Consider the following 23,723-nt stretch of genomic DNA (forward strand, 5'->3'; position numbering starts at 1 on the left):
CTGCATACATCGCTGCTTGTTTTTAAGTCTGAATGATGTGTGTTTTAAGACATCTTACAGCTCCATTATAGGCTGTATTCATTCAATCTCACAGTACAGCAGTGATCGTTGCTGGAGATCTGTACTCTACTGGTTTTAGTTCTGACTCAAGTCTCTTGTTTTCTACCAATGAGAAATTGATTATTGAAATAGTTGTTTTTTTTCTTTGTTCATAGGTTAGGCACCAGGAAAGACATCCAATCAAACGGGTAAAGAAGATAATGTTTGTTTCATTCAGACCATAGGGAGGCAGTGTTGAGTCTATACCCAGAAAGTTTAATATCAGAGAACGTGTTTTTACTGCAGATCCCCACCCTTTGAAGATTTATGGACTCCCTCGATTACAGAACCTGGGTGTCCTCTAAATAGTTTGACTCTTGGGACAGGTGCCGGCTGTCAATCACCCCTCATTGGGTCTTTTTTAGGGCTCTCCCACAATGCAAAGCACAAAACCAGTCGACAGCGGGATGCTACAAGAGTCACTTCTGAAATAAAGTTACTGTTTTCTTTCCTTTTGCCTGAGGTGCACACTGCCGGTCAAGATGTTTCTTTATTAAATGTTTGGGAGCGTGTACCATTCTGTTTGCAGAGCAGCTCAGTCATAAAGCCAAGAGTTGAATATCTCTAAATCTAGGTGAGCTAAAGAGAGTTGATCACAAACACTTCTCAAAAAGCTGCCAAACTGTTATCCGTTATCATGATACATTCTATGTAGACCAATTCAATACCAGTTCACAATATACATGTTAAAAAGAACAAACCGTTCATCAGGAAGTCATGATGATGATATTCTGTATTTTATTCAGGAATACAAAAATATGTTTGTGGTAAAACAAATATTCTTTCATAATAAATAGAAATATTTTCGAGACTAATAAATACATTTGTCTTAAATCTTTCAAAAGTAACCTCCATAGGTCTCACACTGTTATATATAAAAAATATACACTGTCTGAGCAACAAAATAAAACAGTTTTTTACAGTATATTAATTCTACAAAAGTTGTGTGTCACATCTGTGCAGGGTGTGTGTGTTCAGGGTTCAGACTTAGAGAGACACTGCAGACCCGGCAGCCTCCAGCGACGGGCGCTGCTTTGGATCCTCAGGTCCAACCATTCCCGCTGAGCAACACTCAGAGCTAGACTGGGAGCACAAAGTAAAGACAGTTCTTACTGTTGAATTCAATTCAATTCAGTTTATTTTGTATAGCCCAGAATCACAAATTACAAATTTGCCTCAGAGGGCTTTACAATCTGTACACATGAGACATCCTCTGTCCCTGAATCTCATCACAACAGAACTTTTCTAATAACAAAGAAACCCTGAGTTTTAAAGGTGCCATGTGTAATACATTTAGCATTTCACCTCTACTACTGGGTCAGTGCACTCATAATGTACAGATATATTAAAAAAAAGCCAAGAATACACTAAATTTGACATAACTGCTGCAAGTCTGAGGGACGGTCAAAACAACAGGACAATAATCTCCCGGTGTGTAAGCCATGTTGGACTGAGGCTGGACGCTACAGTGACTAACTATGGCCTCTCCAGGTACCAGTGATATTACAAGACAGGAAGGAGCGAGGCTAGCTGGTTAGCATGCTCCTTTTTGTAGAGATCTCTGTAACACAATACATGAACAGCTTTGACATAACGTCAACACTGTAACCTCTTCACATCCTGTTGATAATGTTAGTCCATTCTATGATTGTTCGCATCTTTTAAGGTAGGTACAGGCATAAAGTCTGATACCTATTCCAACCCATTTCGCTGAGGAATCACAGTTGTAAAAGTATACCTTGGAGCAAGGTAGGGCTCTCCTGGGCTGGACGGGTTCACTGGAGGGACGTCAGCCGTCACAACTGAGGGATCAGACTGAGTCAGGTCCTCACCCTCCATACACCTCAGGTTGGTTATACTGCTCCCCACTGCTGCATCAAGGCTGTCTCTGCTGCTGTTGGCTGGACCTGAAGAGTCACACACACAGGTTCTCTATTCTCTCTTTTATCAATCCAATGATCCACTGCATCCCTTAGGGTTGTCTATCACCAAAATGTGCTCCCTTGATGTTGAAAAGACATGATAATGTCATTTTAGCATTTGCATCTGTAATTGCATTTTCCAAGCAAATATCGATAAATGCTGTCAATCGATTAAACATTTTTATCGATTGACAGCCCTATAAAATTGTCTGAGCTTTTCCCGGCATTGCAGATTCTCATTTAATGTATGAGTGTGTGTGTGAAAAAATGTGACTGGGTTGGAAAATATACAGATTTTTGTGGCTAGACCTTACTGAAAATAAATATTATTCAGTGATAACTGTAGCATTCCTTCTTCCTCTTCACACACTTTAGAGGAGAAGTGACAGAAACAAACAGTTTTTCTTAAGGTCATAAAGGACTAGTCAGTAACAAATCAAAAGCATCATCAAATATTGATTTTATGCCCACTGTCAATAAATACAGGTATTTATAGACAATCACAAGTGAATTTCCCGGGTGAGACATTCCAAGCTGCGATGGCACTAATGTTTTCACAGAAATACTTTGTGCACAATAAATAGTCTGATTGCCAGCTTGTACTTTTCATGATTATGATCATGATCATGAAGTGTTACTTTTAATATATGGCTTCATACACGCTACTTCCTGACGTGGTGTGATACTCACAGCAGCGTTTGAAAGGCTCCCAGGCTCTGGACTGCAGGTATGGTTTGGCTTGCGGCTGCTGGAGGAGACACACCACTGCCGAGTCCACTTGCTGGAAAATCCTGCGAACAGAGAGGAGGATCACCCAACCTGCTTATTAAAAGTGGTGTGGGAAATGATCAGCACAGGTGTAGGTTCTCTTCACCCTGGTGTTTAAATATTAGGATCATGGCTTACAGACTACAATTTCAAAGGAATCTAAATTTGATAATGTGTAGGTCTGATCCTTTTGGAAACTTTCTCACAAGGAAACGCATTGATTTGTTGAACAGTCACAGTTCAATGTGAAATACAGAACATGAAGAAAAAGGCAGGATGTGATACCGGAGGCTGAGCAGCCGTTGGTGGAGTTCCGCTGACAGACCGTATTTGTCGGACTGGATCAGCTCTCTGATGGAATCAAAGTCCTGCTTCAGCTGGAGAGCTCCCTGCACACTGAGGAGGAACAACAGAACAGCACTGCTCACAGGGCTCACTGAACATCATATCAGCAGTTAAACTGGTTTTGCATCATGCACAAACTCACTCACACACAAAACAAATAAATGGGTCAGTCATGGTTGTCCAACGTGTCTAATGATGCTTTACATTTTTTACTGTATTCTACATTTTTATAACTGATTATGTTTGTATCCACGATTTGTTCCTATTTTGTTACTAACCATTGATTTCTGGGAGTCACCAATGTTTTCTTATTTTTGCTCCTCTCTTATGTAAGAGAACATATTACCAGTGATTGAGGGCACTCTTACCAAGATAAGAAAAAATCATCTTGTTTTCACAGAACATAACATATAGATTCATAAGTTTTGAATTTGAGGAAAAAACACATGAATATCATAGAGTAAAATGTAGATTATCATATATTTCAGATTCATTATAATGATTTGTTTATTAAATTTGTGGGCTTAAGAAATACTATTGGTCCATTGATCCCAATTGACCCTTGGCTAAGCCCCGCCTCTACTCCAGCAAGCTGAGCTACCGCGGAGCCCACACTGTCACTAACTGCACACTAAAATCAACCAATCAAGCGATCAATCTGTCTGTCTGTCTGTGTTTTTCTTCTTAAAGCCTATTTTTGTTGGCATCTCTCCAACTCTTGGGTATCTGCACATGGCAACAGCCTCCCTTACATAGTGTTTAGGGGGCGTTACCTATGTTATTAATAAACATCAGCCTCCAGTGTATGATCAAGTATGATTTATCATTCAGCACCCCCGGGTGAGCAGATATGGATAGACAGGAAACATGGGGAGGCTGGGAGTCAGACCGTGAATGTTCAGCTATGTGAAGGCTATCAGCATATATAACATATTATATATATAACAGTTAGGCTACAGTGCCCCCCCATCCCAAGGCACAGTCTTAATCTCTTTGGTGGACAACATTGTGGTCGACATCAACGAATGTACCTGAATTTGATCCTCTGTTTCAGGATGTGCTCCATCCACGCCTCCATGAAGGCTGTCATCGTTATACTCAGCGCTTGGATACGGGCATCATCAGACAATGGTGCCACACCCTCCAAAACCTGACCAATCACAGTCTGTGCTGCCAAAGATGCATACTCACTGGGACTGTTGGGAAAACCTGTGCAAACAGAGAAATACAAAACTGTCAGTAGAATGTACCAAAAGCTGGGCGAGCATTTCTCTGGAAGCCCAGTAGTAATATTATGTAAAGCAACTTTCTTTTTGAAAAATGCTTACTAAATAAAGTATATTATTATCATTATTACTTTTTATTATTATTAAGTTAAATTATGTTTTGACCTTCGTATGAATAGGCTGTGCAGTGGGTTTCAGACTGTGCTGCTATAAATCTACTGGTTCCACTAGTCTTATTAAAAGCCACCTTGATAAGGTCGTCTATGACTTCAAATTCTCCAGCTTGGACAATTTACAGGGACAAAAAGTTATCTGCATACAAAATCCCTACAGCCAACCTCCAGGGGATGTGTATTTGGTTTCCAGCCACTCTCCCCGGCCTCTGCTGCCAGTCCTGTATATCTAAGCTTTTTCCTTTCATAGGTGATTTCTACTGCACCTCCCATACGTCAGCTCACATGATACACAGCTCAGAGTTTCTGACCACCACACAAGATCTGGTCAGAGATTAGTGAAAGCTATTTCCTGAAGGAGATAATCAACTCTCATTTGGAGTTTTCAATGGCTGTATGTGACCTTATGATTGTTGTCAGTGACATTAAGGAAGGGACATTTCCAAAGTTAACATTACCTTAGAGGAGAGGTGTGTAGGATTTGGGCGGATTTATTGGCAGAGCCTGGTATTCATAACTATGTTTCATTGGTGTATAATCACCTGAAACTAAGAATAGTTTTTTTGTCACCTAAGAATGATCCCTTCATATCTACATAGGGAGCAGGTCCTCTAATTAGAGTCCACCATGTTGCTCCACCATGTTTCTACAGAGGCCCAGAACAGACAAACCAAACTCTGGCCCTAGAGAGAGCCTTGTGCATTTTTTCCGCTACCTAAGGGACACTTTAATTCTCAGATGTGTGAAAAGGATCTCTAAACCACATCGCTAGATGCCACTAAATCTCCCACAATGCTTAATTTAATTTAACAGCCTAAATAATTTATTCCTTTGACATTTAGTTTGTATCTTTCAGAGTCTGTTGGGATTTTCCACTTTCCATCCTTTATGTACAAATGATCCTTAAAAAGATTAATCTATTGTACACTTTGTCTACAAACCCATCTGACGTGGACTGGTGTTCCTCTGATAGAGAATGTACATCAAAGCAATGATGCCTCTGTATTCCTTAGTCACCAGCTGAGCTTATCTAAAAGTTTCATCCTCTGCTAGGGGTCAGCAAACATCTGTGTGTGTGAGTTTCTACATAGCCTGACCATTAAAACAGTACCTGTCCTGAGGCTGGGTCTCCAGTGCACAGCAGACGGCATGGTCTGTTCAAAGATCTCCCTTGACATCCTCTTGCAGTCGCTGGAGAAGGTCTTCAGCACCAGAGAAGGGAAGGTCTGGTGGAAACAACAGTGGCATCAGGAGCAGATACATCCACATTCTTTGGTTTGCATGATAACACATTGATGCTGGCAGAATGGAAGAAAGCGACAAACATCTGGTCTTGTTTGAAACATTCAAACACTATCCATAAACACACCTGTTGTTAAAGCAGGTATTAACAAACGGTGTAGGCTTCTTGACTCTCTGTGAATTGGTCGTATTGATGCATTAGCGGTGGAATTGTTTTACGCTGATGTACCATCAATGGGGGCTCATATATATATATAAATTTACATTTCTTCAGTAATCTACAATTGAAGGAGATAGGAAATATATTACATCTAAAGAAAATATGATTCACTATATCAAACAGAGAGGGGCACTTTCAGAAAATATGGCAAACCGGTCATTAATGTGATTGAAAATGATATTGGATTGTTAATGGTCAGGTTAACAGGTTAACTGTGTTTGTGTAAATTTTGTTTATCCTCTGATAAATGAAAAAAATGTTCTCTCTTGTGTTACCACCAATTTTCTTTCTTTTCTTTCTTTCTTTTCTTTCCTGTGCGTTTGTTGTTTGTTTCACTGTAATTCTATTCCGCTCTTCATAGTATTAAAAACAGAAAACCGGTCAAGATCATGTTTTTGTCAGATGACACTCAGCTGTGTGTAAACAATCAAACACAGCTGATGTGTTGCTGTGGACAATTCTCTTCTTAGAAAGAAAAATGGAAGAGGGGTCACCTTCTATTGTGGTTGTATAACTCTTAGAACAAAGCAGACAGGTCACCTGCAGTTCAGATACAGCCCTGTCCAGTGCTTCAAGCTGCTGCCTCAGTAGAAGCTGGTTGTGGTTATGGAGAGTGGAATGTTGGTTACTATCTGAATTCATCATCAGGGACTTTGTCTCATGCACCATCGTCTCTATTGACTCCCTCAGCACCTGCAGAGAAAGAACACATCACAAACACACGTTTATCAAGTAAATGCTGATTTCATTTCAGGGCTAAAAGGCAAAAACTGCACTGCAAGAAAAGTGAATGTTGGACCGGTGGACAAAGATATAATCACTTAGAGCTACAGTTGGTAACTTTAATAAACTTTTTGTCATTTTTGCTCAAGCTGTCACTATATCCTGCCAGTAATACAGCTTATGAACTCACACTAGGCAGCGCTGATGAAATATTTGAATCGTGGTACTGTATTGCTTATCTCTGGCCTAAAATGTTGTCAGAAACATATTTGAGTTACTGTAAAGCTCTATGAGAATGTTAGTGACTCGGTCACCATGTTGAAAACAGTGGAGCCAGAACCAAGCACCTCGCACCGTCCAGAGCAAACGTTCAGGGCAGCTGTGGCTCAGCGGAGAGAGCGGGTCATTCTTTGAAAAATGAAGTGAAGGTAATGTTTCTTTAAATAACACGAGCCTTATCCTAGAAAAGAAGTGTGTACCACAACAACATGTTGACAAAGTGGTGTCCAAGTTCACTGTACTGCACATGTCTATTCATGCCGCCTGTAATTTGAATACATTAAATCTATCATGGTTGATGTAAATGAGTAACCTACTTGGAGGTCTCCCTGTGTGATGAGCAGGAACTTGTGGAGGCTCCATGAGGAGAGGGACTGGTAAGCCTTAGACATGACCCAGACTGTGGACAGCTGCACTGTGGCTAACACCAAGCTAACCGTCTGTCTCTGGAGAGGGAGTCTGGAAGGGAAGAGTCTAGAAGAACCTGCAGGAGAGAGAGACAGAGAGACAGAGAGAGAGAGAATAAAGGGGGATTAAAAAGAGGAAGCACGGGAGAGGGAGGGAGAGAGAGAGACAGAGGTTTTAATCAAACAGTAATATAATGGGTGTGGTTTTTTTCACCAATCTGTTTCTGTAGATTGCTCCTAAATTCACCAAAAGTTACCATTAGATAATGACTCATTACATATTCAAAACATAACAAGTCAGACAAAATAATTGTGTTAATGTAAGTAATCAACTGGGGAAGTTTCATGGTGATATCTGTTAGTTAATCATTTTATCCTATTCACCTGTAGGGTCTTCAAAATGTATGGAATTGTACAATACAAATCTTTAAAGGCCGTTTTCTCTAATTCCCTTAAAGACTCTAAGATGTCAACAAAATGAAAATTGTGAACCTGACTTCATTCAGTGTTCAGATTTCTGATCTGAAAATGTATGCAAATTGGTACATATTTGATAAGATAATGCCTCATTTGCATATTTAAAAACACATTTCCAGAAAAATTGTAATACAAGAACATAATTGCCTTAATGTAAGTAGACAAATGTATTAATTACATTTTTACCCCTTTTTATTACCCGTTTTGTCTCTAATTAAAAGGTTAGAATCCGAGACCAAAAGGACAGAGAGAGACACTCTACTTGAGACTAGTCAGTCTCCTGAGAGACAACAGAACAGTGTTCATCAACTTTCTGAACTCTGAAGACCTATCCGACCTATCTGCTGAATCCCAGCAGTGTCAGTGACAATTGGATGGAGTTAAAGGAACACTGTTTGTCCTCTGTCCTCTGGGCTGCTTTTTCTCAGCAAGCAGAGAAGTTTACAAAAAAAGCTTTGGTAGATGGTTTGTGCTGTGCTTGTGTAAACATAGCAGCGGTGGCCGATGGAATTAGGTTTCACTTTCTTTTACGTGTCTGTTCTTGTTGAACAGATGTATTGAACAAAATGTATTGCACGTACAGTAACAACCGTAGTTCCATACACTAAAGTATCCTTCACTTCACCTGGTTCACTTCATATATAAACATAAATGGTATAAATGGCTTTTTCTAAAGTAATGAAAACACCAGGATTCTTAGTTTTAGGTGATTATTCACTGTTTAAAAAATAGTTATGAATATTCTATTCTAATGCTGCCACTTATTACCAATAAATGTTACACACTGTTCCTTTAAAGTCCATTTTAGGCCATGAATATCCTTTGTTAACAATGTCTGCATTGTAGAAAATAGGTTTTTGTTTAGTCTTTTTTTATGGTAATCAGAACAGGTCATGATTGTGATTGTATATAAAATTTGCACATAGCTAAAGTATTTGCATGTACGTGTCTGTTGTCACCAATGTTAGGTTCCTCAGACTCCCCCGCTCTCATCAATAATCCTTAGTGCAACGCAAAAGCTTTGCTTTTTAGCATTTACGCATTAACACTGGCTTACCACAGCACATGAAGTGGAGCTTTGGCTGTGATGATGCTATGTCAGTGATTGCTGGCACACATTGATGAATCAGGTGACATTGCAGGAAGCTATGCTGCTGGTGTGACTGAATAACATTGGGTGCCATGCAAGAACCAAAAGGGCCTTGTGCCAGTGATGGAGGAGAACTTGCCACATTCATAAATATTCTCGTATTTTGAATTTTCTCTAGGGTACGAACACAATTTACAAGTTTTTCAGACCTGTAGTAGGAGTCATGTGCAGTTAGACTTCTGTTATCTGTTAAACAGGCCCTATTATGCTATTTTCCGGGTGCATATTTTTACCTCAAGTTACAGTTACAACATGTTTACATGCGTTAATGCCCATAATCCTCCTTGTTTTTCTCATCCTGGCTGTCTGCAGCACCTCTTCTCACCCTCTCTCTGAAATGCTCCGTTGTAGAGCTAGCTCCTCCCTCCAGAAAGCAAAGTCTGCTCTGATTGGTCAGCTAGCCCGCTCTGTTGTGATTGGTCAACGTTTCACATTTCAAAAAACTCTTCCTCCGGAGCTTCAGCTCCGTCTGTTTTGTTGTTTGAGGGCCAAACAAGTCGGAAGGAGTTTTACATCACTTCCGTAACATTATGACCTCATTAAGTTACATTATGACCTCATAAAGTTACATTATGACCTCATAAAGTTACATTATGACCTCATAAAGTTCCAATGTGACCTCATAAAGTTACATTATGACCTCATAAAGTTACATTATGACCACATAAAGTTACGGAAGTGAAGGAGAGAATTCAATCGAGCCGTTTCAGGAGCTCAGGAGCAGTGATCTCCTGAGATCTCCTTGCTGTCGCTAGACTTTTTAAAGCCATTTTCATATGGACCCATTTCTTCTTTACTTCAGTGACAACCCTCAAGTGACAAAGCATTAACAGCACTCGTTATTTCTCTAGCAGGTCCCTTAATTCCACTGGTGACAGTGTTTAAAAGTTGCTAGAACAAGCCCACCATACAAAAATAAGTAAGAGAAAGTGAATATAAGAGTGCAGAAGTGTTCTTGCATGAGGCTCACTGTGTATGTCTTCCTACCCGAGGCCCCGTCGTTTGAGTGATGGCAGCTCAGAGATGACAGGAGAGGAGGGGGCAGCAGCAGGAGGTGCTTCGTGGTTGCTGATGTCATCACATTTCCATCCTGCTGAGATGACGGTGTCACAGAGTTGCTGCTTGGATTCACAGCTGTGAGACACTTGTCCTTCAGAGCTGAACCTAAACTTCTGCACACCTCTGAAGAAAGACAGACAGTGTGCCAGGTACAATATGACAAATGAATGCAACAGAAGGATTCAAAACCATCAACACATAAGTTAAGGTTTATATACGGTGTGTATGAATTTAATGGATGTTCTGATGTTCAGATAAAGGTTTAAAACGTGTTATCCAAATGAACATCCAACTAACTAAAGGATCTGTCTGTCTGTCTGTCTGTCTGTCTGTCTGTGTGTCTGTCTGTCTGTGTGTGTGTGTCTGTGTGTCTGTGTGTCTGTCTGTCTGTCTGTCTGTGTGTCTGTGTGTCTGTCTGTCTGTGTGTCTGTCTGTGTGTCTGTCTGTCTGTCTGTCTGTCCTTTGCATATCATGAGAACCACTTATCTGATCTATTCAGTACTTGGCGGGTGTATAGGGACCCAAGGGAGTGCTTTTGACAAATGTTGGTGCAGTTTAGACGCAGGACAAGTTTAACATCAATGAACTTTGAATAAACAAGAGTACAGAGCTCACAGACCAAACTCAGCTTCACCTCCCCTGGAGTCAACACGAGCAGATAGCCAACTGGTAGAAGAAGTAGGCCCACTCAAAAGCTTTTTTCTGAGCTAAAGCTATTAACTATTAATAGTAAAACTATTAGTAGCACACAGCAAAGGTCCTGCATTCAAATGTTTACTTCATGTGAAGATTGAAAGAGAGGCATGATCAGCACAATGTAATTAACTGTACTGAACATCTGTTCAAGGTGGAGCTTACATTGTAATATGATGCTGGATAGTTTAGTGAATAATAATGCATAATATTTGAATTATCGTATTATTTGTGAGTAAAATGTTAATCTGCAAGGTAACCAGTAACAACCCTCAGGTACATGTAGTACTCCAATGTTTTCCTCTGAAGTAGAAGTACTTGGGTGCAATCCACTGTGCAATACTAAAATCATTCTGTTTATATCATATTTTAGTTATTGTGGATTTTTAAAGTTTTTTACTTATTTATTATTCTTTACTGTGTGATTACTTATTTACATATTTATAATACTTGTTTTGATCTTGTTTTTTTACTTATGTCTCTTGTTTGCACCCATCTTCTCTGCTGCTGTAATCCTGCAAATTTCCCCGCTGTAAGATTAATAAAGGATTATTTTATTTGATCTTATCTTCATCTAAATATCACAATAATCTAAAGCTGTTTGGGGCCACTTGAAGTTGGGGCCCTCAGGCCCAAGTGGTCTACCTTGCTTAACATTGAGGTCTGCCCCTGGTGTTTTTCCCCCTAAACCAGAGTGTGTTGGTGTTTCTAGCGTTGGTGTTGTGTTGCTGAGCACCAAATGAACAGCAGTATATAGTGTTAAGTAGAAGTTGGTATGGGAGGTTCTAAAGGAAGCTGCCATCAGCAAAACCACAGGCGTGGTTCAGCCCGTTCTGAGCAGACATAGTTGCAACGCACTGCACTAGTCAAACTTGAAATGCTGCCCAACGTTCACTAAACCCAGATAAGATGACACTAAGATATGGGATTATGTTCCAACTGATAGGATGTTGTTGTTAAATATGACTTCTGTTTCTACAACAGCACTGTCTCCAATAACACCCAAAGTGGTCTGTGTGTGTGTATGTGCATGTTAGTGTGTACTAACCATAGTCCCACTGAGCATGTGCTGTAACAACTAACAGATACAGAGAGAAGTCCTCCAGCATGGTTCTGCACCCTTCTGGAACCAGATCTACAGCAAACAGCAGAAAACACAGAGTATAAAGCAAGTTATTTTTATATCTAAATCTGCTAAAGAATTATCAGGAATAAAACACATTAAAATTAAAAGGCATAATTTAAATAAATAATAAAAGGCATAGAGGTAAAAACAGTAGTTAGCATTTTCAGCCATTTTCAACCATGAAATGTAGAGTTCTACGCCTGTAATGTGACACCTTATGGAGTCTATCCCAAAGGTTCACAATGAACCCATGGCACACACCCTCATTTCCTCTCAGGGACACACTGATGACTCAGTCAGCACTGTTGCTGTTGTTTGCACTGTTAGCAGCTTTAGCTGCAAGCTGCTGGCTCAGCTGTCGCCATGTTGAGAGCCGTGTGGAGGAAATGCCTCAATCATAGATATGCTCCGAATTTGGAATTAAGCACCTTTAATAAAATTTGATTTTCAATGAATATCTGAAACGAAATTACTAAAACACACAGAACACTGTAACAGACGGATAAATAAATGAATAAACAATGAATGAATGTTCATTCGGCTGGACATGATCTACTCACCTGCCTTTGAAGCTTCACTCATCCTGTGTATGATCTGGAAGCCCCTGTGTTTGTCTTGGAGGTTGATGCTTCCCGCATCGTTTCCTGCTTGTGGCACATGCAGCTGCAGCCGCAGTGCTTTGCTGCAGAGAGTCCACAGCAGGATGCGGTACTGTCCAAACAGATCGGCAAACACCAGCGACTGACCCAGGTCCAACCACTGGACCGAGTGAGGCCAACGAAGACTGTCCCCCTCCACTGTTGTCCCCTCTGCTCCCCCGGTCTCCCCCTTCTCTGGGTTTCCATTCCTTCCAAAACCTGAGCTGAAGGACACAAACACTGCAGTTATCACACATGGACTGGGCAGAGAGTGTGGTCACATGAAGATCAATATAACACCGAACATATTTCAGACCACATCACTGGTGGATGTGGTGAGATGTTCAGTTAAGGTCACTGCAACAATGCTTTCCTGCCAAAGACAGTCACCATGTACAGTTTCCTCATTCAAACAGAAATAGACCTGGATCAGGGGACATACATCAGTTGGTTAGTGCCTACACTGTACACCTCTCACAATCTGCATTTGATACTGCATTTGTACATAAAAGTTACTTATGAAAGCTTTTGTCAATTGCTGTAATTAAACTGTATTTCATGATGTATAAATCGCTTATCAAAAAACAATTGAACAGGTGTGTTGCAAAGAACTTTGGACCCCAAATATACGTTTGTCTCCATCCAACCCTAATGTAGCTCCAGACAGCATACCTCTTTTATCTTAACAGGGCTCGTTGTTTTTTTAAACAATAATGTTACAGTGTTAGAAAACACAGAGGGCTGCATTGGCGTGGGCACGTTGATAAAGGTGCAACTAAAACGATGAAATATGAACCACAGAGTCCACTGTGAGTTACAGATCCTTGAGTTTGAAAGTTTATTGGCTGCCAATAAGCAGCCTATAACATTAGAAGAAAGGCCTCTCAGTCTGTTGTCAGTCTCACTCTGAGCATGACCTTAGATGGTATGAATTAATACCACAACTATTATTGGCAGATGGTGACAAACACATCAGTTGGACGTCCTGTGTTTAGGGATTTCTAAACGCAACGTATATTAAGATATATTAACCATCCACAGGATCCACAGACACTCAGTTCTCCTGTCAGGTCTCTCCATGACTCACAAGTACTTTTTTTGGTGACTTACATCCATCCACAAGAGTCAAAAGTACACTATTTAATCTTAATCAATGTTAAAATTGAATTGCTTGGATTTATTTTACTCTACCTTCTGCAGTTTTTCCTAGATTTCACCAAACTGCAGTCCTTGTCCCGGTTAGTTCTACTGTTGGCCTTAGGTGGTCTGCAGACAGACCTTAACACCAGCTGTGTCCATCGATATACACGATCAAACCAGCACCACAAGTACCACAAAGTTACCTAAAATTGCACCGAATGATCAGCCACATTATTAAGCTGGTCAAAATTACAGACAGAACAATGACTATGTCTACATGCACCAAGTATTCAGGTTTTTGACCGTATTCCGAAAAAGACCATATTCCTACTAAGCTGTATACATGGCTAATGACAATGAATATTCTACATATATTTTGGAATAAGACCTAACTCAGAATATCCACACTGATGCTGTTTACATGACCCATATCAGATTTGGGATATTGTCATATTTGGAATGATAGTGGATTATTAGTGTGCATTTTAAGGTAGTCAATGTGTTCTAACAGGAAGCTAGCATTCCACTATATTGCGTCACACTCAAACCCCAGGGCTGGATTAACATTGGGAAAGCATTCTCGAGGTAAATCAACTTCCCAGTATGAACACTTGAATAGTCCTTATTTAAATCATTAGGTCATAAAAGTTGAAAAATTCACTGATATCTGAATCCAGAGTTATAATACTCTGGATTCAGATATCTGTACTGTTGTTCATGTGAGCGAGCCCAAGACAGAGGGCTGGGTTAAAGGATACGCTAGTGCATTTGCTCTGTGGCCCCTTGGATGTGGAAGATCCAGGAGGGGGGTTGCACCAGCTGGTCTTAACTAAGCCAGGTCCTAAGTGCTAAGTCAGTCTTTAAAACCAGTTTTTAGACTCTTTACATCAGTTGCACCAACAAAACTTAAGCCCATGCTAAGCGATGCACGTTTATGTGAATATGTGGCTATTGCCTGCTGTTGCCTAGCATGTGGAGTCGAATGTGTCTCAGATGATCTTTCAAAGTGCTTAACAATAGTGCATCAACAATAGACACACCATTCTGTGGCTGGTTGATCTTGACATTACCTGACAGCAGCTTCTTACCTGGTTGGTAGTTTGGGAACAGCCAAAGTTCCTTCCACATTTCCATCCTTGCTCAGCTCTGTGCCCAGACTATTACATTCCACTGAAACAGCTGGAGCATTTAAAACAATCAAGTCAGTCTTTCCGTCTGGTAATAGCACATCTGTCATTGTGTCTGGGAGCAGTGTTTCAGGTGGAGCCTCTGGTGTAGGAGTATGTGACACCAGTGGAGCCAGCAGTTCATTGGAGGAAACAAGCACCTGAAAAAGTAGCTCTACTGAGGAATGGTCCTGTTGGCAGACCCCTGACAGAGGCAGGGCTGAGAGACGGCGGGCGGTGGCTGTAGGGGGTGAAATGGTCCGTAATAGTTTACAGTTTTCTAAACTTTCTAGATTTGGTTTGACTGAGTCCAAAGCTTCCACACTTGTCTGGACTAGACCAGTCTGGGAACAGCATGTTTGGCACTGGCTGGTTTGGTCTTTGTTCGAGTTCTCAGGTCTGTGTTCGACAAAGGTGGGCTTGGCTAACACAGGGTGGTGGTTTTCAAAGATAGTCCTGGCCAAATGAGGGTTGGGGATGTAAACAGGAGGAGTTTTATGACGGTTGTGACTGGATGATAACTGTTGATTGATAGAAAGGAAAGAAGAGGAACTGAGGTAGGTTTGCTGCAGCTGCTCCCAGGTCCATTCAGATCTCAGTGCCGAGGTCCCAGAGCCGGGCCTGGCCACCTGACCAACAGAGTTACCAGGACATGCGTAGGCCTCGTGGTTGGTGTGGACCTGACAGATGGGACAGCTCTGCTCAGAGGCCCAGCAGTGCAGCTGCTTGGAGGCCATGTCCGCTTGATGCACTGCTAAAACCATCATCAGCTCTTTGACTGTGAAGGCAGCAGGGTGACGCCCTCCGCTGTTTGGAAGACTACAGTCCAGTGTGGAGTAATGTGCCCGCTGTAATACTGCAGTCCTCAGCTGGGTGGTGCTGTGCTGCGCTCTCTGCTCTCCCACTGCCTGGTTATACAGGTCTGTTCCAGCTAAAATATCCTCCAGGACTTCTCTTGGTACTGATTCCGATTCAGTTCGGGCTATAGCACACAAAATGATATACACATAATGTTCCATCAAAACCAGGGCCTGCAGACCAAGTAAGTCCAGGGTCTGTTTGATTTCCCCCAGCAGCCTGGTCTGCTGGACTAGAGCGGGTCTCAGGTAGTGGTCAGACTGGACTTTGGAGAAAAGACAAGACCAGTGGTTGAGATGGACCCGGAGCTCCTGACTCAGTGAGCCAAGACCAACCCCGGCTGAAGACCAGCTGGACGGGGTCTGGAAAGGAGAGGAGAATGCTTGTGTTTGTGAATAATCACTAGAGGTAACATTTGAAATCTTTCTAAACAAGAGCTCTGTCTAAAATAAAAACATAGTTTAAGAAGAACTATCTGATCCATGATAAAGCTGCGCATACAGTTGATGTCAGCCCTCTGTCTGTGTGTCCACTACCAAACTAAATATCTCAACCATTACATGGACTGGTGTGACATTTTAGTTTTTTAGTGATATATCTCCAAACCTATTGGATGTTCTGCAAGTGCATGTGGTACACGCATTCATGGTCCCCTCAGGGTGAACTGTATACTTTGGTGATCCTCTAACTTTTCATTCAGCGCCATCATCAGGTCAAATGTGTCCAGTGCTTTGGTTTTCGGACCAGATACTTAATTAGGAGATGTTAGCATGCTAACGAGCTAAACTAAGAGGGTGAACGTGGTAAATATAATACCGGCTAATGTTAGCAATGTCATTGTGAGTATGTTAGCATCCAGATGTTAGCATTTGACTCAAAAACATGCTGTGCCTAAAGACAACCACGTGGGTTGCTAGCATAAAGAAGATGTGTGTGGATGTCTGAGCTCACATGCCATTTGGCTTCTATGGATGCAGCTGCATACAGAGCAAAAGGGCTGGCTGTGTGTGAAGGTGTGTGGCTTTCAGCCATTCACATCACTGTTCTCCTCGCTCTGTAATGACTGAGCCAGTCGAGGGCAAGCACGAGAGCAACAGCTTAACAAATGGAAAGATGTTTCTTCAGCAAATCATATTGTTGTCTTGATGTAACAGAGCAGCACGACCAGAACACAAAGTAACACAAACCTGCAGCCGGAGGCAGACGGTGTGGTTTTTCATTCAATTAGTAAAATAATAGTGATAAATAGTACAACCTGTTGATGAAGTCTACTCTGTTCATTCTGAATTGTGGAACTGTGAGGTCAGTGAAGATTCACAGCTCCACAGCTCTCTGGGTCAATGTAGAAGCACTTCGGAATTCATTGCTTTCAATGGACTACATTAACCACCAATAGTGAATGGACATCAACATAAAAGGTGCCTCATTTTCTATTAAAAGCTGCAAGGAGCTGCACAGTTGTGCTGACTCTCAACGTGTTGCACATCACACAGAGTAATCAGAAACTTTTCACACGGTTTCCTGTGGTTTAGCCTTACCTGGCTAGGTGTCCGGTGTGATTTCTCCAGCTGCTGCTCCAGCAGGTGGCTCACTCTGGATATGTACGCTGCTGTTAGGCGAGCCCTCCTGGTGTACTCGTGTATGAAGAGCAGCAGGGAGCGCTGCTCCAGCAGCCTCCACAGAGCCCTGTAGTGCCCCTGCAGGACGGAATAGGAGCAGGAGGAGGAGGAGGAGGGCAGGAGGAGAACGCCACCCTCTGATGGGATGCCTTTAACACAGACCTGCTGGGGGAGGAAGAGAGAGGAGGAGGGTTTGAAACTATGAGATCTTCTTAAATAATGGCACTGCTTCTTTACCGAATCACCCCAATTACCTTCAGAACTATCATTCCTCATTTCTACCGTTATCTTATTACAGCTTTTTCTTCCCTTTTCACTTCTTTATCTTCTCATTTTTTCAATTAACAATCTAACAGCTCCCCTTACTGATACACCTACACCCTCTACATCACATACAGTCCCTGACAAAAGTCTTGTCGCTTGGGTACAAGTTGACCTTAAGTGCCCCTCAAATATATTTGTAATCAATTTTTTTTTTTTTTGGTGCAAGAAATGGCTAATTTCAATCCCAACAGCTTTTGAAATAATGTTTTGGTGCCAAACGAAACTGCTGAAAAGCATTCTAACGTTCACAGCTTGGTAAAGCCCACTGAGTCAGTTTTTGCAAAGACAAAAGTCTTGTCGCCTTGTCATATGATGCACCCAATCCTAGATTACAGCCTCACCTGTGATCAATAATTGATCAATCAATTAGTGGGTGTGTATAAAAAGAACCCCAGCACACCAGACCTTCACATCAACTGCAACTTGACCTCTGACAACATGCCTAAGATTCACCCTGAGACCAAAGCGTTGATTATCATGAGGCTGAAGACCAGATCCACTGCTGAGGTGGCTGACACCTTCAATGTGTCTCAGCGTCAAGTACAAAGAATAAGAAAAAGATTTGAAGAGACTGAGATGTTTTTGACAAGCCCAGGTCCGGCAGACCCCGCAAGACAACTGCTCGGGAGGACCGTTTGTTGGCTCGAAAATCCAAGGCCAGCCCCTTTTCCACTGCAGCAGAGCTCCACCAGGCCTGGTCACCTCAAGTCCCCGTGTCAACCAGGACAGTTTGTAGAATTCTGTCTCGAAATGGCCTCCATGGTCGAATCAGTGCCCAGAAACCAGCACTAAACAAAAGGCAATTAAAAAAACGTGTGGCATTTGCCAAGGCCCATAGCCTGCTAAAAGGATGGACGCTGGAAAAGTGGCAGAAGGTGGATTTCTCAGATGAATCTTTGGTTGAATTACATCACAGCCGCCGCAAATATTGCAGGAGACCTACTGGAGCCCGCATGGATCCGAGATTCACCCAGAAAACAGTTAAGTTTGGTGGCGGAAAAATCATGGTCTGGGGTTACATCCAGTATGGGGGTGTGCGAGAGATTTGCAGGGTGGAAGGCAATATCAATAGCCTAAAATATCAAGAAGTATTAGCTACCTCTTACATTCCCAACCATACAAGGGGTCAAATTTTGCAGCAGGATGGTGCTCCATCGCATACTTCCATCTCTACATCAAAGTTCCTCAAGGCGAAGAAGATCAAGGTGCTCCAGGACTGGCCAGCCCAGTCACCAGACATGAACATCATTGAGCATGTCTGGGGTAGAATGAAAGAGGAAGCATGGAAGACGAAACCAAAGAATCTTGATGAACTCTGGGAGGCATGTAAGACTGCTTTCTTTGCTATTCCTGATGACTTCATCAATAAATTGTATGAATCATTGTCGAACCGCATGGATGCAGTCCTTCAAGCTCATGGAAGTCATACAAGATATTAAATATGGATCTCACAGCACCACTACTTAATTCACTGATGTTATGCAACATATTTTTGTATTTCAATTCAATTCAATTCAGTTTATTTTGTATAGCCCAGAATCACAAATTACAAATTTGCCTCAGAGGGCTTTACAATCTGTGCACATGCGACATCCTCTGTCCTTCCCTCACATCAGCACAGGAAAAACTCCCCTAAAAAACCCCTTTAACAGGGAGAAAAAAGGAAGAAACCTCTGGGAGAACGACAGAGGAGGGATCCTTCTCCCAGGATGGACAGAATGCAATAGATGTCATGTGTACAGAATTTGAAGTAAATTAATATTTGAAGTAAATTATTTGTTCAATTTTCACATTACTCTCTGTAGGCGACAAAACTTTTGTCTTGCCAAAATCTGACCTTTCTGTGTTCATTAAATGATCAATCTTTCTTCAGTGAAGCAAATTTATTTTAGTATATTAAACATAATTTGGGAGGGTTTTAGCTTTCATATGAGCCATTTCTAAAACCAATGGATAAATTAAAAGTCAGGTTATAAGCTGTTGTTTCTACAAAATGGATAAGTGACAAGACTTTTGTCAGGGACTGTACACCCAGCGACACTTAAACCACACAGAGTTGTCTGATCTCAGACCCACATCAATACAGAGTCTCTCGTCGGGCCAGCATTTTTCCGCTGTAATCTTCTATGCATGCTCTGTCCTGTCAGCTATGTGTAATCACCTACGAAGTGTTCTGTTCTGTCTCATTCACCTATTCATTTACCAGTCATGTTGCAGCTTACATCGATTTGGTCCAAAACGTCATCATTTGATCCTATTAGATCACACATTTGTGTGAATTTGACAAAGACAATTCTTTGGTAATGGCAAAAAATGTTTTTTTCCTGAGGTCATAGTGGCCTTTGACCTCCAAATTCCAATCAAGTAATCCTTGAGTCAAAGTGGACATTTGTGCTAAATATGAAGACATGAAACAATGTCTTCCAAGCGTTCCTGAGATATTGCTTTCACGAGAATGAGACGGACTGATGGACAGCCTGAGAAAAAATATATTTCTCGATGAGGGTTCTAAAACTAATTTGTTTAGCGTGTAGATCCAGAACAGTATTTGACCCATTTTTCAAAATGGGTCAAATACTGTTCTGGATCTCCACGCTACTAAACAGGCTTCAACGTAATCATCATAAGTATCTGACAACATTATGAAAGCACGCATCAGAGAATGTTGAGGTTAAGGGGATCACACACATCAACACCTGCTGAAATGAAGCTTCCCCTCCCCCCCTGGAACTCACCTGTGGAGACCCCCTCTGTGCCCCGCTGACCGGCTGCCACTGGGGTGCCACAGTCAGGAGAGCTTGCTGCAGACGCAGGAGACGCGCAGAGGACCGGGACACCAGATTGTGAGCGACGACAAAATTTCCCTCGTCCTCTTCCTCGTCCTGACTGCGGCCGTGGAACAGCCACTTCAGACTGGGATTAAAGGTGCTTCTGAGTAAAGTCTCAGCTCGCTGCAAGGAACGGGAGATGGACCTCTGTGACCAGGAACCTGAAGCACCGGACAGGGGGGGGGGCAGAGAAAACTTTGGTAAAATATCAATATGTCACATTAGCTTATCAATGTTCATATTCAGCTTTAAAAAATGTATCAACCTGCAGGAAAAACCAATGAAGTGACTTTCTTTACCAGTGAATTTGCATGGGTATTAAAACTCCTTTTTGGTACTGACCAAAGCAAAATGATCTTTCTCTCAGATCTCGGATCTCATTTTTAAGAGGGACACTATGGACATCTATTTGTGAAGTTTAGTGTGCAGTGTCAGTCCAAAGTTGCAGCTTGCTGGACATCACCTGTACTGTATTTCCTGTTAGATTAAATCAGTTATGTGTGTTGATTTTTCTGTGTATTGACTGCTATAACAGTACAACGTGACAGTTAGCATATAGTACATCTTGTATAAAATGAGCATGTAGTCGGATCTGGGGACAGATTTATGCTCAGTCCTATTGTCTGATAATAGGGTGTGTTTATGGACACAGTTCTTCCAGCAGCATGCTGCGGTGTTGTACATGATAGCTTTATCTTCATCTGCTGCTGTGACGTGTACACACAGTACCATTAGTGGTCGGATCCTCGGTCACCATGCAGGAACTCTTCTGAAAGACACAAAGGAAAATTCATTTAAATGTAATCATGCTTTCTCTTTTCTGAGGTTTATGTCTGTTCGCCTTATTGTTTGTATTGTGAAGCACTGTGCTGAGAAACGGGGCCCAGCATTGTAGATAACAATGAAGTGCTTGTGCCTGTAGAAAAAACTCAGAAAGATAGTCCACACCAGCTTCTCTAACTTAGTATGTCTGCTGTTTGCTGGGAAGGTGGTGTACGGTAGATTTATCAGAGCTTCTCACTGAAACCAGGTTTAAGATTAAAACTTTTTTTTACTAAACAAACCTTCTCCTTTTCTGGACAGATTGACTCAGAATTCTCCCGGTCTGGAAGAGAGAAACAAACAAAAACCAGGAACATCAGACAACATCGAAAATACAACGAATAACAGTATCACCACTGGAATGTTTAAAAGGGAGTGACACTGGATCTTGTGTAACTTTCCACGATTTCTCAGGAACCACGAAGGTTCAAAATGCCATAAGTAAGGGTTAGAAATGTAAAGTGTTTGAACCAGAAGCATGTTGAATGGGATTTAAACAAACATGTCTTTTTGTGTTGGTAGGAGTTTTCACTGTGTTTTGCAAATCAGATTATTGACAACAATTTCACCTTCAGTGAGCCTAAGTCATATACAAAAGCTCCTCTGATTGATCGTTTCTATCTTATAAACTGTCCTATACTTTGTGAGTGAAATAGACAGTATGTTAATACCTATTAGTGTGTGTGTGTGTGTGTGTGTGTGTGTGTGTGTGTGTGTGTGTGTGTGTGTGTGTGTGTGTGTGTGTGTGTGTGTGTGTGTGTGTGTGTGTGTGTGTGTGTGTGTGTATTCCAGGTGTATGCCGCATTGTCCCAGGTCCCAAACATGCATGTCTATGCCAGAGAGGAGATCCCTGAACGTTTCCATTTCAAGGGAGGGAGGTTTGTTTCCCCGCTGACACTGGTGGCTGATCCTGGCTGGTTTATCTCTGAGGTAACTCATTCATACACACAATGCATTACGGTAACGCTGAATGTAACCCTAACTTAGGTGTGTTCTAAACAGGGAACCTTTCAGCGTGAAAGTCCTCTCTTGACTTTGGAAATAGCAGTTGACAAAAGGTCCATTTAGAAGCTATTCTGAATCACATGTGGATTGGTATGGTTTCAGCCAATAAAATCACACAATCTTTTGTTAAAATATTTTTTTAATTTGTGTGTGTGCATCACCTGCTGTCAGACCAGGTTCTCCACCAGGGTCAGTCTGAATCTCTGGGTTGTTGGGATCCATCCCAGACGATGCAGCTAAGCTGTAAACAGACAGTATGGACATTTTTTAGCTGCTTAAAGGACACTTTTTATTCCAAAATATGGAAACTTCTGTTCATCGGTTGCGATAAAACAACATGGCGATGGCAAAATCGCCGAACTCAAGGCTTCCAAAACGGCAGTCCTTAAACCAAAGGGTGGTGTCACGATGACTACGCCCATTTCTATGATGGTGACACGTCAGTGGGGAAGAGAGAGGACACAGCTCTGGAAACGGATGGCTGGCTAGTTAACTAGGTAGCTGGAGAGGCGTGGAGTGGGCGAAGGGGCAAAATGTTACTATTATTAAAGGTCAACTTCACTCCAAGGTCTGAACCTAAGTCCACCAGCTGCATACTTTTAAAAATGCAAAAGATTGGGCAAGGGGCTGAGAAATGAAACCTCTTTCCCCAAAAGCCTTGACACGGAACCGACAAATATGAAAGTGACAGTAGTTTGCGTAAAAGCGAAGGTCCCTGAATTTGATGGATTTAGTGTTCCTCAGACCACAAATGAGACATGAATAACACCCGCCCCTCCGCCTCACTCCCCAGCTCTAGAGACTCCGCTGGGAGGAGGGTGAGCACCAGCTCTGGAGACGGCTGGAGCAACTAGCAGTGAGCCAGTGGGAGCCCTTTTCCCGCAGTCTCCGGAGAGGCCGTCTGCTCTCCTCCCGGCGGGGATCAGGGGCCCGGCTCTGCCGCTGGACTTCTGCCAAATGTTCTGCTCGCTAACGTTAGCATGAAAACATGGTGGAATTAAGCTAACGTTAGCTAATGAGTAGAAATAAATAACCTAGCAGCAATAGAACGGTCGACTCTATCTCATGGCCTTGTAAGATTAGGGCTGAGCCATTCTCCACCATGAAATGCTGATATATTTATTTTCAAATTGGTAAGAAATGTAAATATTAACACCAGCATTGATGTGTTTCATCACAGTCCTATCATATAGTTTAAAGCTTACAGTTACTCTTTAAAGCTTAAAGGTCCCTTCTGAGGTTCTGTGACTGGAGTAATATCTGTTTGATGCTACTGTAGTTCAGAGAGATGTTTTCTCTTGCTTTACTTTATACTTCACTACATTCATGACAGCTAATGTTAGAGATACTTTAGCTACTGATATAATAACTTTAATATATAATGCATTGTTGTACATTAAACCACCCAACTGTA

At 41.8% G+C, this 23,723-nt stretch overlaps 1 protein-coding gene across 2 annotated transcripts; it reads right to left on the minus strand.

Annotated features, from left to right (window-relative positions):
* Window positions 1–850: 850 nt before the first annotated feature.
* ccdc142 (coiled-coil domain containing 142) lies at window positions 851–22,550 on the minus strand (the record flags this gene model as incomplete). 2 transcript variants are annotated; one of them, XM_054597544.1, is given in 17 exon segments in its annotated part: window positions 851–1,182; window positions 1,838–2,006; window positions 2,712–2,812; window positions 3,075–3,185; window positions 4,166–4,343; window positions 5,645–5,759; window positions 6,536–6,688; window positions 7,315–7,481; window positions 10,019–10,213; window positions 11,832–11,918; window positions 12,470–12,771; window positions 14,776–16,073; window positions 17,250–17,492; window positions 20,390–20,643; window positions 21,212–21,251; window positions 21,547–21,587; window positions 22,471–22,550. In XM_054597544.1, coding segments are annotated over 17 exon segments (3,624 nt in total). In that variant the 3' UTR covers window positions 851–1,073.
* Between the last annotated feature and the right edge of the window lie 1,173 nt (window positions 22,551–23,723).

Source organism: Anoplopoma fimbria, chromosome 4 (genome assembly GCF_027596085.1).
Source record: "Anoplopoma fimbria isolate UVic2021 breed Golden Eagle Sablefish chromosome 4, Afim_UVic_2022, whole genome shotgun sequence".
NCBI classification, from domain to species: domain Eukaryota; kingdom Metazoa; phylum Chordata; class Actinopteri; order Perciformes; family Anoplopomatidae; genus Anoplopoma; species Anoplopoma fimbria.